Source organism: Rhinichthys klamathensis, unplaced genomic scaffold (assembly GCF_029890125.1).
Source record: "Rhinichthys klamathensis goyatoka isolate OS25496 unplaced genomic scaffold, OSU_Roscu_1.1 h1tg000278l_1, whole genome shotgun sequence".
Taxonomy (NCBI): Eukaryota; Metazoa; Chordata; class Actinopteri; order Cypriniformes; family Leuciscidae; genus Rhinichthys; species Rhinichthys klamathensis.
The window spans coordinates 461,182-484,798 of record NW_026606797.1 but is presented as its reverse complement, the minus strand read 5'-3'; the positions used below and the strand labels follow the sequence as shown (position 1 = coordinate 484,798).

Below are 23,617 nucleotides of genomic sequence, written 5' to 3'. Positions count from 1 at the left end.
GTTTCAGTTGTTAGGATGGTCAGATGGTCTGTAATCGTCTACAGGTGAAACTCGAAAAATTTGAATATCGTACAAGTGTTATAATTCCAATGTTTATGGTGTAGTTTATGAAAACCCCAAATTCAAAATCTCAGAAAATTTGAATATTAAAAAAAAAAAAAAAAAAAAAAAAAAAAAAGGATTTTAAATACAGAAATGTCAGCCCTCTGAAAAGTATAATCATGCATATGTATATATTTATATATACTAAATATATGAGTTTCACCATCGAACTGTTGCACGATATTCCAGTTTTTGAGTTTCAGCTGTAAGTCAGCGTCCTCTACAAACACATGCGATTATTATAGATAAACCCCTGCTAATCATCATGAAGATCTTCATTTGCTCTTTCAAACTCTCCGTTAGATTCAGTTCTTGCAACGACCTTCAATGGACATGAAAATCACACTAGAACAACAAATAAAAACCACTTAAACTTTATTGGAATCTATGTCACAGTTGTTGTTATTGTCCACAAAAGGATAAAAAAAGAAGAAAACTCATGGGACACTAACACTTTACCAGCCTACAACCAAAGCTTAAAGACGGACAGGAGAGAGAGAGGCTGAGCAGTGGCGAGAGAAGAGACGTGTGTGCTGGAGACGGGGCTCATGATGATCACATGACAGTGGGTGTAGATCAGCACACACACACACACACACAGCGGATTAGCAGAGGGAGCCCGAGCGCATGCGTTCACGTCCTCATCTTCATCACAGGCTGTAGAACTTGAGACTTCTGTCCATGCCGGTGGAGGCCAGGAACTGAGCGTGTTCTCCGAACGCCACGCCGGTCACCAGGCCAGAGTGATCTACAACACACACACACACACATCAGCAAATCAGCTCACACACTCCTGCTACAACCTCACACACCTCAACCCTCTGGTGCTCCAAGATGCCCGAGATTTACCATTTTATTTCAATGACATTAATGCACTATATCATAGCTTGATAATTTTTTTTTATCTAATATTTTGTTTTTAGGGGATTTTACGGTTCTACATTATCTGGGTTTCTGGGCATCTTCAAATTAAATGTAATACCTTTAAAAAAACAAACATTTTTAATGCCATACATGACCCGACTAACCACAGATATTACAGTGCTGTCAATCGATTAAACAAAAATAACTCGATAAATTACATTTTTTCAGTGATTTATAAAATGAATATAAATTAAATATAAAAATGTAAGAGTTTATAATTGTGATCAATGTAATAATTTCACAGTTAACATATTAAATACTTAGTATCAGTGATATAATACAGCTGTTGATTTCTGGATAAAAATTATTTCCCCCTAATTTTAAGCATTAATTATAGCCCTCCAACATTACGTGTTCATTTAAGAGTTTAACTCATTGAAGACTGCTCTTATGTTATGATACTCGACAAAACTGACATTTTGGCATAATTGTGTGTTATTGTTCATTCAAGCGCACGATACTGGCCATGCTTTTTAATGCCATTCAAGGCCTTCATTTTCACAAAATCCATTTAATGCTTTTTAATGCCCCGCGGAAACCCTGATTATATTTACACTGCATTTGAAGAGTTTGGTTCTAAAACACGATAAACGCCATTTAAAAAAAAAATTAGTTAGTGCAAAAATCAGTGTTGTATCTGGTTGGTATTGAAAAGTCAATGTTTTATTTTACGTAAAATGCGATATCCGCCGTGTTATTCTGTCATGTTTTCTCCCTTTCTTTCCAAAACGCGACAAACGCCAGTCTCCCTTCTCTGCAGAATGCGATATATCCGCTCTCAACCAATCACAACGCACCATTCCACTCTCAACCAATCACAGCGCACCATTCCACTCTCAACCAATCACAGCGCACCATTCCACTCTCAACCAATCACAACGCACCATTCCACGCAATGTAAACCGTAACGGCAGCGCCTTAAACACACCCGGCTTCCTAGTTTTTCTTATCTATTTTGTACTTTTCGATCAACAAACAAAAAAAAAAAGAATAATTTTGACGGCATTGATGAACCTGTGGTTGTTTCTGCGGTGGGTGAGAAACGTAAGGCATCGAAATCCAATCATTTACGGGAGGAGATTAAGAAGATGAGGCACTCGCGAGGAGGACAAATGTGTTCAATCTTCTTTACAGTTCTTAATAAAAATATTATACTAATAAACTTACGTTGTTGTGTATTTTCAACAGTTTCAATATGAAAAAAAAAAACTTTTATATTGATTCAATGGATTAATTGCATTTTGATTTAAAACAAAAAAGGATTTATTGCATTTTGGGGGGGGAAAAAATCAGTTTTTATAATAAATCTTTGAAAATCAAAACCTGGATTTTAATTTTTTTATTATGACAGTTATTATGACAATAATATATTATAACAAATGCTATGTGAAAGTTTGAAACAGAAAATAGTGGTTTTCATCTTTCCACTTTCTTGGTAAAGAAAACACATTTTTACTCAAATTAATCTAAATGGATTTATTGCGTTTTGGAACCAAACTCTTCATTTATAAACCATTTATTCACTTTTTTAGCATTGACCTGAACTTAAAACTGTGGTAATCTTGAATGCTTTGGGACACAGACTTCAGTTTGATCTCTTCTCAAAGACCACACTTGGCAGATTATTGCTGAAGTGACAAAAGTTTTAAAAAGTGAACTTAAAGTTACAGAATTTTACGTTTATTGTAATGAAAAACGTGTAAAAATACTATTTTCAATTTTTACTTGAAATATATATTTTCAAAAACACATTTTACTCTAAAACTGTGAGAAAATGAAAGCCATAAATGTAAGCCAGTGTGTGTTCCACATGTGAGCTGATCTGCCAGTAGACGAGCGTTCAGTGAGAGTGTGTTCGGCTGCAGTACCGAACGCTTCCACTAGAGGAAACTCCTCACTCAGTTACAATGCGGCGCTTCTGACCGCGAGGAGCGAGTGTGAATATCACTTTCAGGACCATTCAACCTGTTCAGATCATGGCCGTGAGTTATTTTTTGTGTTCACAGAGCAAGTGCCAAAACCTTTACCAAGTTTCGTACCATTCCCACAAAGAAATGTTTAAAAATAAAACCGAAAGTAAGATTTTTGGGTGTAAAATGACGAAGAGCAGCAGAGGAAGGCGTTCCTGAGTGTATCGGACACACAGTAGTCGAGCAGGACCTACCAGAGAAGTTGAGCACCTCGGACCACTGCTTGCAGACGTACACCCTGATGTCCGAGCCGCCCACCGCCAGATATGTCCCACTCTGGTCGAACACCAGAGACTTCACCTACAGGAGACACACGGGGAATCAGACGGGCTTTCCCGGAGAACAGTGCCAACACATGGCGGTGCCGTCTGGGGCTTATACCACACCTCATAATTGTTGTCCAAAGTGATGGTCTTGAAGTTCTTGAGTTTCCTCAGATCCCACAGCTTGAGTGAGCTGTCCTGAGCACCTGCAGGACCAACACAAGGACCATTATACATTTACCCAGAGATCCACAGCACAGAAACCTCTCATTAAAAGCACCAAATCTTCCCAGAACATCAGCTTAGACTAGTCTGAAGAGTTCATCTCGTTTTTTTTCTTCAAGACTGATAACTTTTTAAAGCCAATTACATAAAAAGCTAGATTGGTCTAATCTGAACTGGAGAAGTACGCCTGGTTACTCTCATCTAACTGCAAGTTGCTCAAACTATTTCTTAAGACAGTCTTAACACTAGGGCTGCAACTAACGATTATTTTGATAATCGATTAATCGGACGATTATTTTTTCGATTAATCGGATAAAAAATTCAATTAGATTTTTTGTGTCTTATGACTAAATAAAACCCGGTTACACTATTTTAAGGTGTCCTTGTTACAGTGTAATTATATATTTAAGTACAGAGTAATATTAAGTAACTACATGTACTTACTATAGGAATAGGGTAGGATTAGGTTGAGGGTTAGTTGCATGTAATTATGCATAATTTACTGTTATTACTACAGTAAGTACATGTAACATATGTAACAAGGACACCGTAATATAAAGTGTTACCAAAAACCCTAAATTAGGATATTTATGTGTAAAAGTGTACTTTACAAAGTGCAAAAGCCACACATTGAGTTTTACAAATATCAATATTTCAATTGTTTTTAATGATAATTGCTGATGGCAAGTTGACAACCATGATTAATGTAAAAAAAAAAAAAAAATTATATCCAACATATTGTTTTAGCACAATTTTTGTTAAAACAAATTTACAGACATGTTGTTCAGATGTGAAGATATAAACTAAAACCATCTCAAATATATAATTCATTTAATTTTTATTTAAAATTAATTGAATTAAGGATAATTTGTAAAAATAAATATAGAAAGACTGAAAACAAGCGTGTGAACATAGAGCCGCAGTAGATCGCGTTTGAAAAACAATTAAAACTTAATAGTAGACAAATGCTATATAAAGAGAGTGCAGTGGAGGTACGCAGAAGCTAACAGGCTTGAGTAAAAGGACAGGAACAATGATGCATTAGTGCACAAACATTCGCTGAAAACCACTGAGTACAGTGACTAAAAAACAATAATGTACTGCTGCTGTTATTAACTGCCTTTATATTTAGTGCTTCGCTTTGTAAAGACCGTTTTAATTTCATATTTCTGCGGTAGCACTATTTTAATCCATCACTTATGTTGCGAGCGAACTGATTGCGCAACCTGATGCTCGAGACGCAAAATACAGACATCCCAAGTCTCCCGGAAGTTCTGGAAGTCACCCGCATATTGATAGCGGCTCGCAAATTAGTTCAAACTCCCGGGATTTGAGCGCGCAAGCAAGAGCGCGCATGCGAGACAGAAGAGACTGTGCTCCAAACCGTGTAGCGCGAGCGCGCGGCAGAGCAACAGGGAGAGAGACCTTGCGTGTGTGTGCGTGTGTGCCTCATGAAGCGCGTGTAAGACAGAGAGCATCCTGATTGGCCCGTTTCAACCAATCACCAGTAAGCGCTCCCCGTGACGTAAGCAGACCAACTAATCGATAATGACATTCGTTGACAACGATTTTCATAATCGATTATTATCGATTTTATCGATTAGTTGTTGCAGCCCTACTTAACACCATGGCTTTATGCAACTGGTCTATGGTTGCTCACACTCACTGGATATAGTGACAATGTGTGTATAGTTCCACCAAAATGAACATTTCTGTGTGAGAAAACATTCAGGTTTTCAGAGTTTTAGTGTCAGTGCTGCATTAAGGCGAGACACGGCAGGCACAAACATGTTTTTTTTTCACAGGTCAATTTTTGAGATTTTGAGATATTTGTCTTCAATAACATGTCTTCTTTCAGACTTGTGGTGAAAAAAAGTCCGAAATAGACATTTAGGTCTTTATTTTACGGCACTGTATCTCACGGGCGTCAGTTTGGTTTGAAATGTGGTGGGGACAGAGACGCATTCGGAAGGGCATTTTCAAAAGTGCTGGGTACAAACTCTGCAGCCTGTTTAAGCCCTAAATACATACATCGATCCGCAAATTTTTGTGTGAGTTCTTAAATGGTCTAGTGGTTGATCTTTTGCCAAGCGTGTCAGAGGTTACGGGTTCTAATCCTCCCTCGGTATAGTTTTTTTTTCTCGCAAAACTGATTATGTTCATCAATGGTTACAGTCTATATCAAGCAGCCAGGGACACGGTTGTGTGCATTTTATTTGGTAATTTCACCGGAATGAATATATAGAGTCTCTCCGCAACGGCGATAGATTGAAGAGCGCGTCCGAGTGAAGACTGCGCGCGCGCCGCCACAAGAGAACACTGTATCCATGACACTGATAGCAGCGGACACGAGCGCTCAGCTTGAGTTAAAAACAAAACATTTTAGCACTAGATCTCTTATTTTAGAGCGAACTAAATGAATGCTCTGCTAGTTAACTGGAGATGTTTTGTTTGTATTAGGTACATCCGTGCCTCAATGTTTCCAAGAGTGGTGGGTACAAAATGACTCATGATGAAATCTGGTGGGGACGGGTACCCACCGTCCCCACCGAAATCGACGCCTATGCTGTATCTGTAGATTTCTCAAATTCATCAAAAGTTGTCGATCTAAATCATCCGCTGCTCCGCGATCTGCACCCTGACATCACACACACCACTAGAAAGCTCCCTCTCTCCTGTACAACGCGTCCAAATATGGTCATTTCCTTTTTATCAGCAACCAATCGTGAAAGTAAAAGGGTGCAAATGCACAATCTCATTGGCTGATGCTAAATCTTTAAAGCCAGTTTCTTTCTCAAAATGGCTTTTCTCTCAAACTCAAAGTCTGAAATCTCCACTTCAGTAGCACCGATATACACACCAAACTTTCCAGTCGTGTACCTAGTTATATTATGAAGACATTTACAGAGGGATTTGTAGATATATTATTCCTAGCCTGATTTATATAACATTTTATTCCAAAAAACATTTTTTTAAGGCTACTGACAGTATATTCTGATTTACAGGATAACAAAAGTATATATCCATAAATCCCTCTGTTTTTCCACATCTAATATGTGAACACAATGAAAAAATTATTTTGAAGCTGTCTTTATCCAATACTCAGATTGAGTTTTTTTTTAAATATATGCAAATTAGCACATATTAAATTAGATAATGCCTAATTTGCATATTTAAACATTAAATTACAGAAAACTTGTAATACATTTTTTTCTCCTCTTAATGTAGTTAAACAACTGGGAAAGTTTCATGGTGATATCGGCTAGTTAAAAAAAAATGACCCTATTCGCCTTAATCTACTATATATAATGTTGATTATATCCACTTGAGCTGAGCTGGATGAGGACACACTTTAAAACTCAATCTACACTGAACCTGAGCTGAAGAATGACACTGATTTCAACTCATTTCATAAAGGATAAGCCTTGGATGGAAGCATAGCTACTGTTACAGAGTTGTGAATTTAACTAATGCACAAAATTGGAATATTGTATTAGACATTAGTGAATAAAGCAACGTTCCATCACGTGTTCAAGAGAACCAAATCCTCACTTCCTGGGAAACTTTGACTATGACCAACATTAGAGACGCTGCGACGCCATTGGTGCACAGTTACTCCAGTTATCCAATCACAGCCTCCGCTGAGCCAAAGGGGTTTGTTTTGCGCATAGAGGGACTTATCTGGTAAATGTGTTTCTAACGTATGCGCGTCTTCTTATCAGATTTTTTTTTAATTATTATTTTTTAGAAGATTTAGAATTTATGAACGTTGCCCTCCTGCATTTATGCGCTATCCTAAAACACACATACAAATAGGCTGATGGAAACTTAAGTACTGACAGTTATTAAACTGAACAGAAACAACATTGTTTTAAATTGAGCTAAATAATGACACTAAATTAAAATTAGTTTCATAATTGACAGATTTTAGCTGCAAAGCTGCTTGGGAACGATCTGCATTATATGCCCATCTTCTTATCGGATATTTAAAAAAGTTTTTTTTTTGTTTTAAAATGTAGAATCCTGCAGTTTTTTAATGATTTAACCCAAAAATAGGCTTTATAACACATAAAACATAAAAATAGGCTGATGGACACACAACTATTGACAGTTTTAAACTGAACTGAAACATTTTTTAAATAGAGCTGAATAATGACACCAAGTTGAAAATAGATTCATAATTAAGAGATATTTCAAAGCAGCTCGACCGTAATAAACCAGCAGCACTGTCTGAAGCGCTGTGGAAACAACTGTGACCTACCGGTGGCCAGGTAGTAGCCGTTCTCAGAGAAGGCGATGGCCGTCACGGGACCCGAGTGTCCGGGGAAGTTCGCCACATTGGTCCGTTCCTTCAGATCCCAGATCTTAATCTGCGAGTCGGCTGTGCCGGTGCCGAAGATCAGGCCGTCGGGATGAAACTGAGCACAGGTCAGCGCTGGAGGAGCAGAGCGGGACACACTCCAGTTCAGTCACACGCAAGGGCCCTCAATATATGTTTCATATGCAGGTTATACATATACATCCACTCATTTCATTTTTAGTTCCAAAGCTGATGAATAATGTATTATGTCCTTCAGCTGAGACTCTTCAGATGCGCACTGAGTTTGAGTGGAATCACTTCAAAAAAGGAAAATACAGTAAAGTGCAACATGTCATATCAGCCACACACAATTATAATGAGAACACTATAATTGTGTGTTTGGGACATGGCTTTTAATGGTGAGACTTCTTTTTTTAATCAGGATCTTAATTATATACATTTTAGATTTTGATTTATCGGCCAATATATCGGTTATCGGTATCAGCCAAAATTTTCGTATCGGTGCATCACCAATTAATATTTATATTATCAACAAGACATTGAATATATAGTTAATATCTGACACACTGCCAGAGAGGAACACATACCACATCCAGCAGTCTCATCAGTGACTTTAGTCAGCACACGTCCAGTCTGCACATCAGAGAAGGCCCAATACTACAACACACACACACACACACGTGAGATGCTTTACACACACAGAAAACTGATACAAACAAACACAGATTTTGTTCTTTTCACAAGAGAAGTGAAACTGAACCAGCAAACAAATGAAAGTGGCTCTCGATTCATAGAGATCATACTGTGATATGTAACAATGTGTGTGTTGCTTGTGTGTGTGAGTGAGCCAGTTAGCGAGCGAGCCAGTGAGTGTGTTTGAGTGAGTGAGCGAGCGAGCCAGTGAGCGAGCGAGCCAGTCAGTAAGTGAGGGAGTGAGTGTGTGCTTAAGTGAGTGAGAGTGAGGGAGTGAGCGAGCGAGCGAGCGAGCCAGTCAGTAAGTGAGGGAGTGAGTGTGTGTTTGAGTGAGTGAGAGAGTGAGGGAGTGAGCGAGCGAGCGAGCCAGTCAGTAAGTGAGGGAGTGAGTGAGTGTGAGTCAGTGAGCGAGTGAGTGTGAGTCAGTGAGCGAGTGAGTGTGAGTCAGTGAGCGAGTGAGTGTGAGTCAGTGAGCGAGTGAGTGTGAGTCAGTGAGCGAGTGAGTGAGTGAGTGTGTGAGTGAGCGAGTGAGTGAGTGAGTGTGTGAGTGAGGTGTGTGTGAGTGAGTGTGTGTGTGAGCGAGTGAGTGAGTCAGTGAGAGTGAGTGAGTGAGTCAGTGAGAGTGAGTGAGTGAGTCAGTGAGCGAGCGAGTGAGTCAGTGAGCGAGCGAGTGAGTCAGTGAGCGAGCGAGTGAGTCAGTGAGCGAGCGAGCGAGTCAGTGAGCGAGCGAGTCAGTGAGCGAGCGAGTCAGTGAGCGAGCGAGTCAGTGAGCAAATGAGTCGGTCAGTGAGCGAGTCAGTGAGTCGGTCAGTGAGCGAGTCAGTGAGCGAGTCAGTGAGCGAGTCAGTGAGCGAGTCAGTGAGCGAGTCAGTGAGCGAGTCAGTGAGCGAGTCAGTGAGCGAGTCAGTGAGCGAGTCAGTGAGCGAGTCAGTGAGCGAGTCAGTGAGCGAGTCAGTGAGCGAGTCAGTGAGCGAGTGTTACCTGGTCCTCAGAGGAGCTCAGCAGATAGTCTCCAGTGGCGTGCAGAGAGAGGCCGGTGACTCCTGCCTCGTGGGCCCTGATGACCTGCACACAGTTTCCCCCAGTGACCGACCACACGCGGATCGTGCTGTCCGGAGACGCCGAGAACACCACCGACTGAGGAGAACAGGGGAAGAGCGGTGAGAGACCCGGAGAACACCCTCCTGATGGACGAGCGTGCGTGTGAGAGCGGGAGAGATCTGACACACACCTCCTGATGGACGAGTGTGTGTGTGTGTGAGGAGGAGCGAGGGCCTACCTGACCGGGGTGGTAGATGACGGACGAGACCTTTTTAGTGTGTCCTTTGAGGGTGGCGACAATCTGCTCCTCTCGCCGGTCAAACACCACCACGTTCTTATCCGCACCACCTGAAGAGAAAAACACTAATTATACGTGCCAGCGCTCACAGGAGGCATGTTCTAATCTGACCACGTGTGATCATGTCGTATTCGTGTGCAGGGTTTTCAAAATCAAAGTTAAAGGAATAGTTCACCCAAAAATGAGAATTAGCCCATGATTTACTCTACCTCAAGTCATCCTAGGTGTTAGGGCTGTGTTGAAAAAATCGATTCACCAATTCTGAATCGATTTTCATATTAATTTCTAAAGATCGATCCGTAACTCAGAGGATCGATTTAATAATAGGCTTACATTTTCCCCGTGAACTTTAACTTGCCGCGACTGGGAGATCCCTGTATGCGCATTGAAAGGCTTTCACTCAGCGCGCACACTGTTACAACAACAGGCTTTGAGTGAGTCATTCGTTCATTCAACGAACACGTTCAAAAAAGCTGATTCATTAAAAGAGATGTAATAAAACAAGGTGTTAATTATTTTTAACTTTGAGTTCCACTTTTCAAGGCTCAGCTGAGCAGCAATGCGTCGCATGGGTAACGCTGAAGCTGATGCTTCACTTATTAGAGACCAATATGGCATTGATTCAATGCGTGACTCGCTGATGTTATTTCCCCGCGGCTTCCTCGCGCTGTGGGATGCTGACCAGCGCTGCTCCTGACGCGCATTTATGGTAAATACCCGTGACGTGAACGTTAAAAGGATGATACGACAAATATTTTGCTTTCCTTTGACACGGCAACCTTTTTCACGAATACATATGACTTCAAAGACAGACGCAGGTAAACGCACACGCTCTGCCGATCTCTCTCATTCACTGTCTGTGCGAAGCCTCTGTAGGCTACACATCACCACGATAAACAGTCTTGTTTGTTATCATTATGAACTTGTTTAACATTCAATACACATGCATGAAGTTCAAAACAAGCAGTTAAATGTCTATAATAGCCTAATAGTATCAATATGTTGCATAACTACAGTCCTGTAATTCAGGTAACAGCTGTAAAAAACAAAAACACTTATCTAAATCTCGAAAATCGGATCAGATCGGATCGAATAATGATAATCGATTCAAGATCTTGAGAATCGGAATCGAATCGATTCTTGAAATTTGAATCGAAACCCAGCTCTACTAGGTGTATATTCTTCTTTCAGACGAATACAATCAGAGTAAAAAATGTCCTGGCTCTTCAAAAAGTGCATCTATCCATCATAAAAGCGCATCTATCCATGATAAAAGTGCATCTATCCATGATAAAAGTGCATCTGTCCATCATAAAAGCGCATCTATCCATCATAAAAGCGCATCTATCCATCATAAAAGCGCATCTATCCATGATAAAAGTGCATCTGTCCATCATAAAAGCGCATCTATCCATCATAAAAGTACATCTGTCCATCATAAAAGTGCATCTATCCATCATAAAAGTGCATCTGTCCATCATAAAAGTGCATCTATCCATCATAAAAGTGCATCTGTCCATCATAAAAGTGCATCTGTCCATCATAAAAGTGCATCTGTCCATCATAAATGTGCATCTGTCCATCATAAAAGTGCATCTGTCCATCATAAAAGTGCATCTGTCCATCATAAAAGTGCATCTGTCCATCATAAAAGTGCATCTGTCCATCATAAAAGTGCATCTGTCCATCATAAAAGTGCATCTGTCCATCATAAAAGTGCATCTATCCATCATAAAAGTGCATCTATCCATCATAAATGTGCATCTGTCCATCATAAAAGTGCATCTATCCATCATAAAAGTGCATCTGTCCATCATAAAAGTGCATCTGTCCATCATAAAAGTGCATCTATCCATCATAAAAGTGCATCTGTCCATCATAAAAGTGCATCTATCCATCATAAAAGTGCATCTGTCCATCATAAATGTGCATCTGTCCATCATAAAAGTGCATCTATCCATCATAAAAGTGCATCTATCCATCATAAAAGTGCATCTGTCCATCATAAAAGTGCATCTGTCCATCATAAAAGTGCATCTGTCCATCATAAAAGTGCATCTGTCCATCATAAAAGTGCATCTGTCCATCATAAAAGTGCATCTGTCCATCATAAGAGTCCATCTGTCCATCATAAAAGTGCATCTGTCCATCATAAAAGTGCATCTGTCCATCATAAAAGTGCATCTGTCCATCATAAAAGTGCATCTGTCCATCATAAAAGTGCATCTGTCCATCATAAAAGTGCATCTGTCCATCATAAAAGTGCATCTGTCCATCATAAGAGTCCATCTGTCCATCATAAAAGTGCATCTGTCCATCATAAAAGTGCATCTGTCCATCATAAAAGTGCATCTGTCCATCATAAAAGTGCATCTGTCCATCATAAAAGTGCATCTGTCCATCATAAAAGTGCATCTGTCCATCATAAAAGTGCATCTGTCCATCATAAAAGTGCATCTGTCCATCATAAAAGTGCATCTGTCCATCATAAGAGTCCATCTGTCCATCATAAAAGTGCATCTGTCCATCATAAAAGTGCATCTGTCCATCATAAAAGTGCATCTGTCCATCATAAAAGTGCATCTGTCCATCATAAAAGTGCATCTGTCCATCATAAAAGTGCATCTGTCCATCATAAAAGTGCATCTGTCCATCATAAAAGTGCATCTGTCCATCATAAAAGTGCATCTGTCCATCATAAGAGTCCATCTGTCCATCATAAAAGTGCATCTATCCATCATAAAAGTGCATCTATCCATCATAAAAGTGCATCTGTCCATCATAAAAGTGCATCTGTCCATCATAAAAGTGCATCTGTCCATCATAAAAGTGCATCTGTCCATCATAAAAGTGCATCTGTCCATCATAAGAGTCCATCTGTCCATCATAAGAGTCCATCTGTCCATCATCAGAGTGCATCTGTCCATCATAAAAGTGCATCTGTCCATCATAAAAGTGCATCTGTCCATCATAAAAGTGCATCTATCCATCATAAAAGTGCATCTATCCATCATAAAAGTGCATCTATCCATCATAAAAGTGCATCTATCCATCAAAGTGCATCTGTCCATCATAAAAGTGCATCTGTCCATCATAAAAGTGCATCTGTCCATCATAAGAGTCCATCTGTCCATCATCAGAGTGCATCTGTCCATCATAAAAGTGCATCTATCCATCATAAAAGTGCATCTATCCATCATAAAAGTGCATCTATCCATCATAAAAGTGCATCTGTCCATCATAAAAGTGCATCTATCCATCATAAAAGTGCTGCAGGGGTTAATAAAGGCCACGGCTGTACGCATCGACTTACGCCACAAGAGGAACACTTGAACTTGACGCACGCTGTAATGTCGAACGCCCAGCGCTGTGTGTGTGAACCGCGAGAGACTCGGAGCTCACGCTACTCCTACATCTACGCCACACATCCTCAAGTGTTGCTCTCGTGGCGTAAGCCGACTAGCCTAGGCCGTGTGCCGGAAGCTCGATATATTAGTCAAAGTTTTAAATATGGATATTGTTCTTACACAAACGCATCGCTTCAGGACATTTTTTTATATAACTCTGATTGTATTTGTCTGAAGGAAGAATGTCATTTACACCTAGGATGGCTTCAGGGAGAGTAAATCATGGGCTAATTTTCATTTTTGGGTGAACTATCCCTTTAAGCATAGAGCAGTTAGCAGTTAGAATCTGAAGCTCCGCCCCCCTGCTATAAAAACCACCTGGCCGAAGCGACCGTTGACTCGTCACAGAGCATCATGTGTCGGAGTGTGTGTTCGGTTGCTCAAACGCTCCAGTTTTATTCCATTTTCCAACTGTACGCTGGTTAAGAATTAAATGACTAGTCTAGACACATCTACTATTGAATCCAGCGTATCATCAGTGCTCGGATTCGCTTCAATGCTGCTGTCAGTCTGTGAGGGAAACTAAACGCCATTGGCTATTTGAAAAGGGGGAGGAGCCATTCGATATGCATTTCAGTGGAGATTACGTAATCGCATCAAACAAAGCTGCGCGTATCAAGGCACTTCAGTGGGCCTTTAAGCCACATCGCAATTCCTGTTCTTCTGTCCCCAAATGAAGATTAAGACTCGCACCATTTAAGATACTTAAGACTTTTTATGGCCTTAAATTTGACAACTGACTTTCTAAGTCTTTGCAGGGACCCTGGTGTGAATGTGGTGTGATCGTACCGGTGAGGACTTTGTTGGTGTCTGTTGGGCAGAGATCCAGAGAGAGGATTCCTGGCACACTGGCACTGTGAAGACCCTGAGAAAGGCAAAACAAAGCATAAACACACACACCGAGGGCTTCGGGCCGAGACCCTTTTCTTCTCAGAGCAACTGAAACAGTCGTACTGGAACAGCGATCACACCAGTTTACTCGCAGACTGTATTGGCGATATTGACCAAAAAAAAAGGATCTCAATATTTTTGTGGGATTTTATAGATAATAGTTAGAGGCTATTTTGCAGAGTGTTTGCAGACTCCTGAAGTCTCTGACATTCTGTGTTGGTCAGTTCAGAAACCCTCTTTTACAATCAGTTTACATTGATTTTCACCTTTATGAAGCCATTTTAATCTAATTAAATGTATGTATCATCTTATGTGTCAAATTCTTACATTTAATCAAATACTATTATAATAATAAGACACAATAGGGCTGTTACCAATCAAATTAAATCAGTTTCAACAAAATTGATGTTTGCACTGCAGGGAAACACAGAAGCTGCATCTGAGGTTTAGATGCTTTACACTGTTAGAGGGACATCAGTGTGTTTAACCTGGTTTTAAATGGGAAATATTGAGATTTTAAGTTGATTTAAAAAAAGAAAAGATACTTTAAGTGTGAAATTCAGTCACTGTTAATGAGTTTCAACCGACTCATTCAGGAACGAAGCATGTGTCTTAACGAGTGAGTCGTTGAATCATTCATTCAAACCATTTGTTCATTCGGTATTGAAACACCGCTGTGTCTTTGTCTGGAACAACTTTCATTGGTGAAATGGAGTAAAAACAGGCAATGTGTCTAAAATGCAAGTCACTTAATATGAACTTATTTGTTTTGTTTTTTTACAACAGTTCAATAATAAAGATCACATTTGTAATCATGCTGATATCTGGAGAAAAAAAACTGCACTCTTCATGTGATATTGATTAACTATAATAAATGATATAAATATAAAAGACAGGTATTTTTGCCTCTTAATCTTGAATATTGAGGTCATTATAAGTGGGGTTTAACAGAGTAAATCCCGCAGTGAAAGCGTGCGCTCTAAATGCTCAAGCGCACTAGTCTAACCTACTAGACTACATTACAGTGCACGAGAGCAACTCTAGATGTGCTTTAGTGAGGACATTCTGGATAATGACACGAGACGATATACATCTCGATCACGAGACACGGTTACTACACAGCGCTGGAAGCTTTCAAATGCAGTGCCCAATTCTCCGTTATAAACACAGATATGAGATACACACATTTGTTTTGAGAACACAACTCGTATGTTTTGGAGTGGATACGCTTCTCTTGGTTACTCACAGCATGGGACGCCACTTGACGATACTTGCTGAGATCCTCTGCTCTGACCAGCTCCTCCGGCACGGTCTTTCCTCTCTGAACACACACACACACAGAAGGTTAAGAACACGTATAAAAGCACATCAAATAACCAGTGATAGAAAAGCACTGCAACTCAAAGCGCACACCTTCTTTCTCTCGGTGGTCAGGACGGTGGCCTTGTCTTGGAGCTGCGAAGAGAGAAGATCAGCTTGACGTTCTGAACATGTGATCTCACACACACACACACTCATATCACTGATGAACAGTTGTGTAGCACGCACCTTCTGTATGATCTCCGGGGTCATGCCCACCTGTTCACTGACCTCCATGGCCTCTCCGCCGGCTCCCTACACAGGGGACACACATGAATGCTATGGGGTGGCAGTCGTGCACAATCTCATGATTCACACCCGATTCTAGACTCAGAATCAATCATCAGTTCCATCTATTGTACACTATAGAGCGGACAACGTGATTGACGTCAGGGCTGCAACTAACGATTATTTTGATAGATTTTTTGTTTATTATAACTCAATAAAACCCTAAATCAGGGTATTTATGTGTAAAAGTGTACTTTAAAAAGAGCAAAAGCCACACATTGAGTTTTACTAATATCAATATTTGCATTGTTTTTAATGAAAATTGCTGATGGCAAGTTGACAACCATGATTAATGTAAAAAAAAAAAAAATTATATCCTACATATGTTTTAACAATTTTTGCTAAAACAAATTTACACAGACATGTTGTTCAGATGTGAAGATATAAACTAAAAACATCTAAAATAAATTAATTGAATTATAAGGATAAATTGATCAAATAAATATAGAAAGACTGAAAACAAGCGTGTGAACATAGAGCCGCAGTAGATCGCGTTTGAAAAACAATTAAAACTTAATAGTAGACAAATGCTATATAAAGAGTGCAGTGGAGGTACGCAGAAGCTAACAGGCTTGAGTAAAAAGACAGGAAAATGATGCATTAGTGCACAAGCATTGGCTGAAAACCACTGAGTACAGCGACTAAAAAACACTCTTTTACTGCTGCTGTTATTAACTGCCTTTATATTTAGTGCTTCACTTTGTAAAGACCGTTTTAATTTAACATATTTCTGCGGTAGCGCTATTTTAATCCATCACTTATGTTGCGAGCGAACTGATTGCACAACCTGATCCTCGAGACAAAATGCACACATCCCAAGTCTCCCGGAAGTCCCAGAAGTCTCCCGCATATTGATAGCGGCTCCCTGAGTATCATAATATAATGCTTGATTGACTGATTTTAAGTGTGTACATTTTTATATTTAAAAAGCTGTGCCATTTTACAAAGATTAGCTGATTTGGTGGAATATATATATATATAGTAAAATAGCATTTCAGTCTGACGAGTAACCGACAAAAGTGACGAGCCAATGGCGATTCTATAGCCCCGGTGTGTGTAGAGGCTTGAAAACAGAACATTACTTTTGTAGCTTTAACAAAAATAAATAGTTTTTTAAATATATTTTATTTAAGAACAATTGTTTCAAAAGTTAATGCACTTAAATAAGTGAATTTCATTTCAATATAAGAAGCGAAGCTTGATTTGGTTTATATTTGCTTATTGCGCTCGCTTGCGGACATAGGAGACAAAACGGTACTTTTTTCCTCAAACATCAAGTATTGCTTCAAGTTTGCTAATGTTTAAGAAATTCAAATGTGGCTTTTCAGCCATTCTGACAGAATTATCACAGACTAGCAACAATGTGTGAACAGACTCGACATCACACAGTGAACGTGTGTACTCAGAGTGAGTCTAAACTCTCTCACCTCACACGGCTGGCAGATGAAGCAGCACGCGCGTGTGTGTGTGTGTGTAGAGTGTGTGTTGGTGTGCAGTACTGACCACAGCTGCCGGCTGGGAAGCAGGAGCCGCCTGAGGAGCCACCAGTCCAGCCTGAGGCTTGAGCGTGGCCAGAGCTGTAAGCAGAAGAGGAACACGTGAGTGCCGTCACCAGCCCAGAGAGGACCTCTCTCTCACACACACACACACTCTTACCCTCTCGGGCAGCGGTGACCTCTTTGGTGAGGCGTGCGATGACCCTGCAGGCGGCGTCGTGCTGGTAGAGAGCGTGGGACAGCTCCTGTCGGGTCGTCTGAAGCTGCTGTCTCAGGGTGAAGCTGTGCAGCATCACTGCGTCCTGGAACACACACACACACACACAGGGATAAGGTGAATATAATGGAATCCCGAGAAAGTGTCTGTGAAATGTCAGCTCATAATTCCCCCAGATCATTGATTACAGCCGGTCAAAGCCGCCCCTTTTTGAGTGTGAGGAGAGACACGTTGCAGGGATGTGATTGTGCAAGTGAGAAAAACAGGACATTTTATTAAGACCCCGGCGAATGCTTGATGGTTTCAAAGTTATGAGCAATCATCCATGTGATTACACTCTGTTCGATTTGAGACAAGTGTTTGTAACATCGATTTTCCGTGTCTAAAGACGTTTCCATTAACATCAAATACAGGCAAATCCACGGACACCTAACAGGCATTAGGACGAGCGTAAAGAGGCGCTTGAGACGCACAAGTCAGCAATATTCCTGATGATTTATTGGCGTGAAGTTTCAGCACAATGATAAACAGGAGCGACACATTCAGGGATTGAGATTAACACCTCGACCCGCCAGATGCGGGTACAAATGAGCTTTGGCGGGAAACGCCGTCGAATCACGAGCCGATCTGGCGTTTCTGTGTTTACTCACTTTACTGGGGAAGTTCGTGTAAGACAAATCTGTGTGGATTTAGTGCAAATACGCAACTCGTGATCCTCATGATATATTAAACACAGCGTATTGCAGAATCTGCCCATATCTGGCTTACTTGAACACACACACACACACACACGTCACTACACAACAAATAACGGCGCGCTCGTTCACTTGCACTGAAGTAATAGCGAATATTAAAAAGCATTTGGTGAACAGAAAACACATTGGTATTGTCCAGCATCCCACATGTTCTGTGTGCTGTACTGATCTGTCCACCTAACACACATTTATGGTAAAAAAATAAATAAAATAAAAAGGCCGTTAAAATCGATTCCCTATTCTCGTTTTTTGAAACTTGTGTTGGTTGGTCCGATCGATTGTGCAAGCGATTTTTGAACGTACAGTGACAGCCTTAATGTAGATGATTAATGAAATAAAATGACACAGAACGCCGTGAGCCAGCGACGGTCAGCCGTCACTCACAGCGGCTGCGTTCACACGCTAACACACAACCCGCCAGTAATCGGACTGACGGCTCGATCGCACTGAAATCTGATGCAGTGACGTGCAGAACGAGCTGTTGTTCCTGATGAATAAAGTGTTGTGTAAAGGAGTTTCCCATCATCCTATACTCCTTCACTCGGCACAACGGTTCATATGCTCATCGTCTCCAAATTATGACCAGAAATGGATTAATATTCAGACTGCGGTTTAAAACAAATAAAGAACCAATGGTTATACGCTACATTCAAATTCATCAATCAGAATGAGTTCAGTCCGATGGAAACAGAAGTTGAGGATGTAAACCTCGCCAGTGTTCAGCCGATCCTCCCAGTAATAGTAATCTACTGGGGTGACTGGGGTCAGCTAGATAGCTAGCTTAACTCAGCCCAGTCTCTAGCTGGGCTAGCCCATTACTGCCACTGCAAGAGCTAAACACACTAGGGTTGAGTATCGCTTGAACTAACGTTTCCGATTATGATTCTGCTTATCGATTGTCTAATTTCGATTCCAATAAGGAAAAAACAACCTTAGATATCATTAATGTTTATTTTAAGTCTAATTGGAAAACATGTAATTGCATCTGAATATCATGAACAACTCATCAGCTGAAGAACACTTACACTAGGAGCGTTTGCCTGTGGTTTATAAACACCATAGAAGAACAACTAGACTAACTAATATAAACTTCAAGCATTATTAAAGACAAGTAAACACTCAGTAACTAAAAAAGAACAAATAAAAAATTAGCAATCGCGACAAATAGACACAACTGAACATTGATACGATTGAAATAAACAGTGTTTTAAGATTCTCAGGTGTTCAGGTTCACAAACTGCACTTTATTAATAAAATACATCAGAAATATAGTTATAAGGTTATTCAGAGAAGAGCGAGTGAGTTTCTCTCTGTCTCGTGTTGTGATCAGTGTTATTATAGAGAGCGCAGGAATATGAGCGCGCCTCGAGTCGTCTCGAGCTGAAATGGTTTAAATCCCTCTTTCTGAGAGTGTGTTTGGGTGTGTGTGCAGCACAGCAAACACCAATGCTTTAAAGTCATTAAAATGCACACAAAGGAATTTAAATGTTATAACAAGTATCCAATTCCTGACCTCCTTTTTATTTTTTTAAGGGCACCTATTATGGAATTTTGAAAATGCCCTTTCATGTAGTGTGTGTAACATAGATCTAAGTGAACGAAAACATCCTGCAAAGTTTTAAATATGAAAGTTCACCGTATACAAAGTTATTGTCTCTCAAAAGTAAGAGTCGACTCTTGAGTCGCTGATATGAATCGATAGACAAACGTTATTTGAATAAGATACGCCCACTTATTGCGCTCGCAGACACCAGCGTAAACTTGAAAACATCATGTCGACAACAAGACGCTGTGCTCTGAAGTGCGAATCAAAAGCGACCTTTTGTCACTGCCCAGGGAAGAGCATTTGAAGACTAAGAGTTTATATTCACAACTATACCACACAAGTATAGGCCGAACCTTGTGCTGTGTTCGCGTCATTTAATGACGATTGCTTTACAAACATAAATGCGTTCAAGTGTGGATTCGCGAGCCGGCTGATACTGAAGGAAGGTTCAGTACCAAGTTTATTTGGATCAGCTTCCTCCTCCGAATCACAACCTGTAAGTATTATTAATAATTGTTGCTTTTATGCGTTTTGTAGCGTGCTCAATAAGTATTTGTGTGTGTTGTGTAAGTTACGCTCAGCTTCTAGGTCTCCAATGTCTTTTTTTTTTTTTTAAATATGTGAAATGTTTGTCGATGTTATTGGAGTTGTCAAAGAATAGACTAATACCTTGTAGTACTGCAGTGCTTTATCAATATGTTTATGCGTTGGGCTAACGCAAACAATAACTGATTGGGTCATCTGGCCAATCACCACAGATTAGCGTCACGCAAAGGAGGGGTTTGGAAAAATGAGTCGTTGAACGAATCATTTGGGAGTCGTGAGCAAATCCGGTAAAAATAAATGCATATTATAAGACAACAAAAGTGTTTTTTGTCATTGCATGCATGTAAAACTGTTGTTGGGGACTCCCAAAACAATATTAGGAACATTTTAAATGCCATAATAGGTGCCCTTTAATGACTGATCGGCATGATTCACGTGGGTGAGGATCTTAGGCTGCAATAACCGGATGAACACGGAGCTGTGGAGAAAGAGCGGCTCGGGACTCACCCACTCGTCCTGCAGGGATTTGAGGATGGCAGGGATGCTGGTGGCAGAGGGAGCCTTCGGCCGGATGGGGTGAGACACTGGAAGCACACAACACAGTGAAACCGTGGCGTACAGAGTGTGTGTGGATCATTATACTGGACCTGTGCACTCCTCTTACAGCTTTATCAACGGCTTACACACATTTTCAAAACTTTACACCCAAATCCAAGAATTGCGCACACAAAATGCCTCGCATCTCTTGCAAAATGAAGCACTGCGTTCAAAACATCACATCTCAAAGGTCTTACGTTGAATAATAGTATATTTTGGGATATATCATAATACACAGTTATTCAAAACTTAAAGCTCTTCTTTCATGAGCTCCTGTGTACATTTCTGTACAAGATTATAAGTAACTGGGAGAGAGATGTTGAAAAATATCACGGTGAACACGCAAGATTGAAACCAAACTACAGGAGTCAACATTTGAAGTGGATAAAGAAGCTCACCAGAGTTGTCCTAAGACAAGAACCGGTAGTGTTCAACATTCATGTAAAACTTTGATGAAAGGTTTTGATCCACTTTAAATGTTGCCGACTGTATGTTTTTACTGTAAGCATTAGTGGTTGTGAATACAGTATCACACAGTATCACTCGACCTTCGGCCTGTTTATAGGCCTATTCTAAAGCCATGTTTGGCTGGTGTTCAGTAAAGCAATGTGTGTTTGCACATCATGTGAGGAGTGTGTGTGTGTGGCTCTGATGATTTACTGTGGTGTTTTGATAGGTTGTGTTTGAAAAAGAAATCAAGATTCTTCCTGCTAGACTTGTGTGTTACATAGAGGATTGCGTGTTGTGGTTTGCAATAAGTCGAAGGCGAGAGGTTTGCAGATTTGAGAGTCAGGTTTCAGGTGTGTGTGAGCCGTGGATAAAGCTGTGAAGTGTGTTCCTCATGGAGCGCCTGTACCCTTGATGTCGATGAGCTGCTCTTCGGACAGAGGCTGGCCGTTGATGGGGTCGGCTCCGTTCTCAGCGATGTACTTCTCGATCAGACGCCTCTCGAACACTTGGTTGGAGACAGGAGACACACAGGGGTGCTCCGGCACCTCGTTGGAAACTGGAACGAGAACAACATTTACATTTATAATCATGTAACACCATTTTACAGTGTCCTTGTTAGTGATACACTGTGGTAATAACAACAATACATAGTGCATCATTATATGGAACTAACCCTATTCCTGAAAGTACATAATATTAGTCAGTACTTACATGTATAATTACTAAGTGCGTAAAGACACCTTAAAATAAAGTAAATGTAACGTTTGGATCAATATGTTTCATTCAAAGCAACAAACAAACATGAGGTTTGTACAAAATACCTCATATTAGTTCCACCACTATTAATTAAATAAACATCATACGTTATTGTCCGATGTTTCAAATCAACAATTAGGCTAGACTTCAAAAATCTTGACGTTTATGTTTATTTTCCCTGTTTTTATCGGTGTTTTGCTTGCCGAAACCAAGTTAGCTCAGGCTTCAGACACACACAGAGAACTTCCAGTGTTATATTTAACATATATGCGCGTCTAGTCTAATGAAATACAGCAAAGCAGCGGAAGAAAGCATCGTTATTAAAGCGGAGTTTCTCAAACACAAAGTTTCTGCTAATATGTGCACAATGGCTAACACTGCTAATCACTCATGCTAACAGAAACAAACTCACTTACTCGCACAAACCAAAGACATCTCGCTCGAATAGACGCGATTCCGCTTTTCAGATAAAGCTGGAGTTATATAAGTTCATCCACCGGCTTAAAATCCACACAGAGTTAATGATTTTTATCTCAATCAAGGCGCTGCATGCCCTGAGACAGAACGGTCAGAACACGTTGAGACGCCGTGCCGCTCAAACACCGGTGCATGACGGGATACTGGAGAGCGGAAGTTGAAACCAACGGGCTTCCGCCAGAAGGCGCACCGCATCCTCAGCCAAAACATTTATGCGCAAGAGTATAATCTTTTAAATATATTAATATGTACAATTGGCAATGATCGTGTAAATAGAAAGTCTTCTCATAATCACAAACGACTTGATTGGCTTGTGGTGAGAAAGCGCTGAGGAATGTCAAAGGCACCACGTGACACAATGCCGTCTATTGGCTGGGTATATTCTATTCTAAAACAACAGGTACGTTTCTATACTGGAGCATAAACTCACTTACAAGTATTAAGCTGCACCTGTATTTTTTAACAGGTTGTGTTTCAATATATTTGGAGACGCAGTAAATTGTAAATTTCACCCTGTGCTATCTATCCACCTGTGAGTGAACCGAACTGTCCGAGTGATTCAGACCGAGTCGCGAACCAAATCAGATTTATTCAGGAACTATATTTCTGTATCACGCAGAGCCGGACAGTAACGGAGTACATTTACTTGAGTACAGTACTTAAGTACAATTTTGAGGGATCTGTACTTTACTCGAGTATCATTTTTGGGGAGTACTCATGACTTTACTCAAGTACATTTGAGAGGCAAATATTGTACTCTTTACTCCAATACATTTCTATCCATAACCGTGAGTACCCGAGTAAAAAAAAAAAAAAAAGTAAAGAAAAATCTCGGAAACCCTCAATTTGTTGTTTCCCTCTCAAACGTGATTGGATTGTGCAGGCGCCACTGATTGGGACAGCCTATCAGCAATCACTTTCAGCTTTCCGCCAAAGTCAACTCCATGGTCAGATTTTATATTACACATTAATGTAAGCCAAGCATTGAGTATGTG

At 40.3% G+C, this 23,617-nt stretch overlaps 1 protein-coding gene across 1 annotated transcript; it reads right to left on the bottom strand.

Annotated features, from left to right (window-relative positions):
- Positions 1 to 690: 690 nt before the first annotated feature.
- On the bottom strand, positions 691 to 22,762 carry prpf19 (pre-mRNA processing factor 19). The gene is made up of 16 exons (XM_056268959.1): positions 22,562 to 22,762; positions 21,796 to 21,945; positions 20,850 to 20,926; positions 17,439 to 17,580; positions 17,286 to 17,359; positions 15,684 to 15,749; positions 15,549 to 15,590; positions 15,382 to 15,456; positions 14,034 to 14,109; positions 9,778 to 9,887; positions 9,480 to 9,635; positions 8,393 to 8,462; positions 7,746 to 7,919; positions 3,383 to 3,465; positions 3,191 to 3,296; positions 691 to 850 (listed from the first exon to the last, which is right to left on the bottom strand). The coding sequence occupies exons 1-16, from the start codon at positions 22,578 to 22,580 to the stop codon at positions 753 to 755; spliced, it is 1,518 nt and encodes a 505-aa protein (XP_056124934.1). The 5' UTR covers positions 22,581 to 22,762; the 3' UTR covers positions 691 to 752.
- Positions 22,763 to 23,617: the final 855 nt, after the last annotated feature.

What these genes read in the sequence shown, in the direction of transcription:
- prpf19 (XM_056268959.1), bottom strand. An exon ending in CTTCCCAGCCGGCAGCTGTG is followed by an intron (nt 15,750 to 17,285) that starts GTCAGTACTGCA and finishes TCCCCTGTGTAG; the next exon opens with GGAGCCGGCGGAGAGGCCAT. An exon ending in TCATCTACCACCCCGGTCAG is followed by an intron (nt 9,636 to 9,777) that starts GTAGGCCCTCGC and finishes TGTTCTCCTCAG; the next exon opens with TCGGTGGTGTTCTCGGCGTC.